A 5,797-nucleotide genomic window follows, 5' to 3' on the forward strand; every position below is an offset into this window, starting at 1 on the left:
TCAGGCAATTTACAATTGGCTGTCAGTTGTTTTGGTTAGGTCTGTGTTAGTAGTTAGTTATATAATCATAATGTTGTCAGGTAATTGTTAGTCACTGATCTTTTGAAATTTTGAAAAAATGTTGTCATTGACCATTGTTTTGATTGCTTGCCTGCTTGATTGATTAACCTCTACAGTCTAGAAAGTAATAAAGTTGTATTATTATTTGGTTTAGGCTAGAGTCTAGTCTAGACCATTTAATAATACAGCTTTATTACTTTTGACTTCACTGCTCCCTTTTAAAAAGGTGAAATAGATAGATGTTTGAAGAAAGTGACAGAAGGTGTGGATATTTTTGAAGATTTGTGGCAAAAGGTTCTTTCTATAATGTTTTTTAATTTAAATTAATATATAATATTTATATATGAGTATATCAAATATTAATTAATTAAATCAATTAAATTACGTTTATTAAATTATAACAGGTAGCAAAGTTTTTGTCTTGTGGTTCATCATTTTTAAAATTAAAATAATTTTTTAAAATTTTGCAATTTTTCAATCATTAAAATTTTTAATCTAAGATATATAGCACCACAAATGTTAACATTAAAGAGAAGCATGAGGCAGATTTGAAGAAAGAGATAAAGAAGCTACAGGTTTTTATCTACATATAGTGTCTTTACCTTACATCTGTACTAATTTTAAGATTTTTGTAAACTAGATTAATCTAGAGATTAATTAGTAATTATACCAATTAGTAATTAATCTAATATTATTTCTTAGATTAATATTGACTTGCTAGCAGTGCAGTATGTGCTGGTATTTTTGTAATTTATATTAGTAATAAATTACTATTGCCAGTGTAAAGTGTTAGTATAAGTTTTATATTAAAGCAATATGTTCACAATAAAACATATATTTATAGATTAAATTAAAAAAAATTTTTTTTCTAAACTAAAATATAATGATAAGGTGTTAAGTTTACAACGAAAACATGTCAGGAAAGAAATAGATTCTGTTTAAAAAAGTGTTTGTTTTATGAATTATTATCACTTGCATACATGCATGCATAAAAGCATACATACATATATATATATATACTCATTTTTGGTCAGCGATTGAGAGATGGTATAAAAACATGGCTGACAACTCCGGAAGTGAAAGAGAAAAAAAATTTGTTGGAGTACAAGAAACTTATTGAAACTGTTAGCAAACTATATTTCTGTGTGTGTGTTTGTGTATGTGTGTTTGTCTTTTTTATGTTCATGCAATAATAATATATTTTGAATGCTATGTTGTACACACGTGTGATCACATATTTTTGATTGTATTCATTGTAATTCTCACAAATGTCCGTTTCTACTGAGAGTTAATTTACAAAATATGGCAGTTCAGATCTTTTTCAACTGACATCTAAGAATCACAAAGCCATTTTCAAGTCATTATCATCTTCATTCATTATCTTTTTACAAGTGCGCGCACACACGCACGCGCACACACACAAGAATGCACACACGCGCACACACATAAATACGCACACTGCATTCAGCAAATGGAAAGATTCAAAGTGGTTGAGAGAGAGACAAAGACGAAAGCTTTCTCCAAAGAGGGGCTAGGGTTGCAGGTCAAAGTAGATCCGAAAGAGAAGGAGAAGGAGGACGTTGTTAATTGGTTGTCGGTTGGTTTGTCCTTTTTTTTTGTTTCTCTCTCTCTCTCTAGTAGTAGTAGTAGTGGTAGTAGTAGTAGTGGTAGTAGTAGTAGCAGTAGTGGTAGTAGTGTTTTCACTATTGTAGCAGTTATTGTTATCATTATTATTACATATGTAAATTGGTTGATTGTTTGTTTGTTTGATTGATTGGCTGGCCGATTGGTTGACTGACCGATTGACTGACCAGGTGGTAGATTAATTAGATGATTGATTGGTTGGTCAATCAATTAATTAATTAGTTAATTGATTAATTAGTCAATTAATTAATTAATTAATGACCTAAACAGCAGTGCATAGACTCTCTCAATGTTCGTGTGGACCAGTGCGAGTGTAAGATTGAAAGTATTTCAGCCAAAAAGAAGAAAAACGATAAAGATGTTTGAAGATTATATTTATTATTATTATTATTATTGTTATTATTATTATTGTCATTGTTGTTGGATGATGTATACTTTTTTTCAATATGTATCTTGAAGCTAGGCTAAGTGCATCATCAACTTTCTATCATTATAATTTTAATTCATCTTTCAATAAATTAGTTGGTTGATTGATTGAATGTTGACTGATTTATTGATTGGTTGGTCGACTGATTGATTGACTTGTTGGTTGGTTGACTAATTGATTGATACGTCGGTTGACTGTTTGATTGGTTTGCTGATTGATTGATTGGTTGGTTGATTTTTGGCTGGCTGATTGACTGACTCATGGATTGATTGGATGATTGATTGGTTGGTTGAATGATTGGCTGATTGACCACTCAATTGGTTGACAGAAACAGGACCAAATAGATACCTTGAAGTCTGGTCTGGAGAAACACAAGCAACACATAGGCAGACTGGAGTTGATCATGCGATTACTCGATAACGACGCTCTGGCCGTCGACCAAGTAGGCGTTTATAAAATATAAACGTGTTCTCTCTTCACATTTCTGAAAATTTTGTAATCACGTGACAATTGTTCTACCCCCCCAAAAAAAGATTCTAAAAATCAAAGAGGAAGTCGACTATTACATATCGTCGAATGGTGAGCCCCTTTTCAATGAAAACGAATTCATTTACGAGGAACTCAACCTCGATGAGTTAAGCGCGTCTCTGGGAAAAACCCAGGTAGAAAATTTAGTTCTTGGGGATGATGACATTTCGTCTGTGAATCTTAACCTCTCTGACACGACCTCGTTGCCCAGTAGTTCGTGCCCCTCGCCCACACCTAGCAATCTTTCGCATCATAATATGTGTAATCAACACAGTAAGGTCCGTTGGTGTTGTTGTTTTGAGGGTCGTTGTAGGGGGGGATGTTTGTATTGTTGTTGTGGGTGTTGCTGTTGTTATATTTGTTGGATGGTTATGTTGGTGTTGTTGGTTTTTTGTGTTATGAGGTATGTCTGTTGTTGTCAAATGCGTTGTTTGTTCTGTGTGTGTGTTTGTTTTGTGTGTGTGTGTGTGTGTGTGTTTGTACGCGTGCGTGTGCGTGCGTGCGTGTGTTTTCGTGCGTGCATGTGTGCATGTTGTTGTTGTATGCTGTCTAAACTAGTGTTGTTTTATTTTAAAACGTTCAGTTGCCTTGTGGTTTATGCTTTTAATCTAATTTTAATTCGTTTTTAGTTAACCAATTAATTAATTAATTGATTAGATAATTTGTTTATTTTTGTGTTATTTAGTTCATTCCATATTGAGTTATGATTCGATTTTACATTAATTTTAATTTAATTTTTAGTTAATTTTAAATTAATTTTAAATTTAATTATCTTTTTGGTCTGTGCTATTTAGGATGACGGCATGAGGAATAAGGTTAAACCAAACTCTGAGGATATTGTGAGATATTCCTGTTACTCTTGCTATTTTATTTTTACTTTTTGTTGGTTTCTTTGTCTGTTTTGGTTTATGTTTGTTTGTTTGTTTGTATGTAAGTATGTTTGTTTGTTTGTTTGTTTGTATGTTTAGTTTTTTTGCTTATTTTTTAAAATTTTATGTTTATAATGATCAATTGTTTATTTAATTTTTAATTGACTGGCTGATTGATTGATTGATTTATTGATTTTAGCACATTGTAGATAAGCTGGGTGTTCATTGCAACAACCCTAAGCCACAGCATTCAACCAGTACTAACAATCTACATAATAAGTCTTTCTCATTATCAGTTAGGTAAAGTTTGTCTGTTTGGCTGGTTGATTGGTTGGTTGTTTGGTTGGTTGGCTGGTTGATTTGTCATTTGTTTGTGGTTGTTATCATTCGTTTCTCACAACCATATTTACCTTATGTTATCATCTCAACTCCTCACCATATCATCATCGTTATCTCAATTACCATCTTTACGTGTAATATTCATCAACATCTCCGTTCGGCACAGTCATCATCGTCATCTCTACTCACTTTCATCATCACAATCTTCACTCACTATCTATCATCACCACCATTACCGTCATCATTATCAGATCTCAAAATGACCACCACCACCAACAACAACAGCAACAACCTACAAACAATGCCCAGCAGCCAATCGTCTCTTTGGTGACCGCTGGTCAAAATTATGCTCAGGTAGCCAGTTTAAAAGTTCATCATACAGGTGTGTGCTGCTATTGCGGCTGCTGCTGCTGCTGCTGATGATGATGATAGTGATGATGATGATGATGACGACGACGATGATGATGATTGTTATGATGATGGTAGTCGGTTGAAAGCAATGTGGCAAAATTATTTCAACACTACCATCACATAGGTCACATAGATCCTAAGAATAAAATCTATCACGTGACGTCACTGTCGTCTTCGTCGTCACCTCGCCTCAAGCACCACAAACACAGCAGCCATCTGCATCAACTTCAGCAGCAGCAGCTACAACAGCATTCATATCATCATCAGCATCAACCACACCACCACAGCCATCATCTGCAGCTGAAACAACAACACTTCAATCACTATAATGATAATCATAAAGTAAGTTTGCTTCGCTGTTGTTCTTGTCTCGTTGTTGTGGTTGTTTATATTGTTGTAGTAGTAGTAGTAGTAGTAGTACTAGTAGTAGTCGTAGTAGTAGTAGCAGTAGTAGTAGCAGTAGTAGTAGTACTAGTAGTAGTCGTAGTAGTAGTAGCAGTAGTAGTAGCAGTAGTAGTAGTAGTAATCGCAGTAGCGGTTATATTAGTAGTAGTAGTAGTGATAATAAAACACAAAAAACCTTTTAAAGCCTAGCCATTCACTTACCCACCAAACACTAATTAGAAAAGTAAGAACGTGGCAGAGAGCATAATCCTGTCGATGAAGAACCTAGATTCCACACTACCTACAACCCTGAAACAAAACGTCGTCGTTGGCAGTAGTAGTAGCAGTAGAAGCCACCAGGCGCTACACTCGCCTACTGAAGTACTTCCACCGTTGCTCGTTAACACTTATAGCTCTTTGCTTGTAGCAACGACCATAGCGGCAGCGGCAACAACAACCACGGCAACGACAACAACGTCGTCACTGTTGTTTAAAATAATGTCGACGGCGTCGCTAGCGGCGACTTCCACGTCCTCCCTGACGGCCACTCACATTATGAATTGCATTGATGAGATATCTAACGACTCGGACAGCGAATCTCATGCCAAGTCTTCTTCATATTTCGTTAAAACTTTTAAAAATGATTCCACCATTACTACTACTACTACTACTACTACTACTACTACTACTACTACTACTACTACTACCACCACCACCACAACTGCCAACAGTAACTGTACGAATAGTTTCAGTGATGGTAATAATACTAGTACTACTATTTCAAGCACTACTACTACTACTACTACTACTACTACACCCGCAAGTAATTTCACGCTTAGTAATTTTAGGAACACTGGTTCGAAGATCAGGTCCAATTCACATGTTTTTCCTTCATCATCATCTACTGCTGCTGCTGCTTCAGCCGCTGCCAGCAACAAGTTTAGCAATAGCGATGACGACGATTTGTTGCTTTTTCTGACGACGCTTTCAACTGGCGCGACGGCTATCGCGTCGACGATGACGTCTTCTGCGGATATTTTTAGAAAAAATTGTGATACAGCAGCCACAACTGCAGCGACGCTAGCCACAAATTCCGTCGAAAAAGGTCATCATCACTGGCCTACATTCCTCGATA

General features: G+C 35.3%; 2 protein-coding genes across 2 annotated transcripts in view; both read left to right on the plus strand.

Annotated features, from left to right (window-relative positions):
• Positions 1 to 282: 282 nt before the first annotated feature.
• Positions 283 to 2,754, plus strand: HELRODRAFT_124544 (hypothetical protein; the record flags this gene model as incomplete). The annotated part of the gene is made up of 7 exons (XM_009026465.1): positions 283 to 354; positions 561 to 635; positions 1,095 to 1,184; positions 1,529 to 1,657; positions 1,975 to 2,064; positions 2,460 to 2,573; positions 2,665 to 2,754. Coding segments are annotated over 7 exons (660 nt in total), but the record flags the coding sequence as incomplete, so codon positions are not given.
• A 2,657-nt stretch (positions 2,755 to 5,411) lies between these two features.
• Positions 5,412 to 5,797, plus strand: part of HELRODRAFT_114301 (hypothetical protein) — a 2,301-nt gene continuing 1,915 nt past the window's right edge. Inside the window, exon 1 of the mRNA XM_009026466.1 lies at positions 5,412 to 5,797. The gene's annotated coding sequence lies outside the window, so the exon portion shown is untranslated.

The sequence above is a fragment of the Helobdella robusta genome, assembly GCF_000326865.2.
Source record: "Helobdella robusta unplaced genomic scaffold HELROscaffold_47, whole genome shotgun sequence".
NCBI classification, from domain to species: Eukaryota; Metazoa; Annelida; class Clitellata; order Rhynchobdellida; family Glossiphoniidae; genus Helobdella; species Helobdella robusta.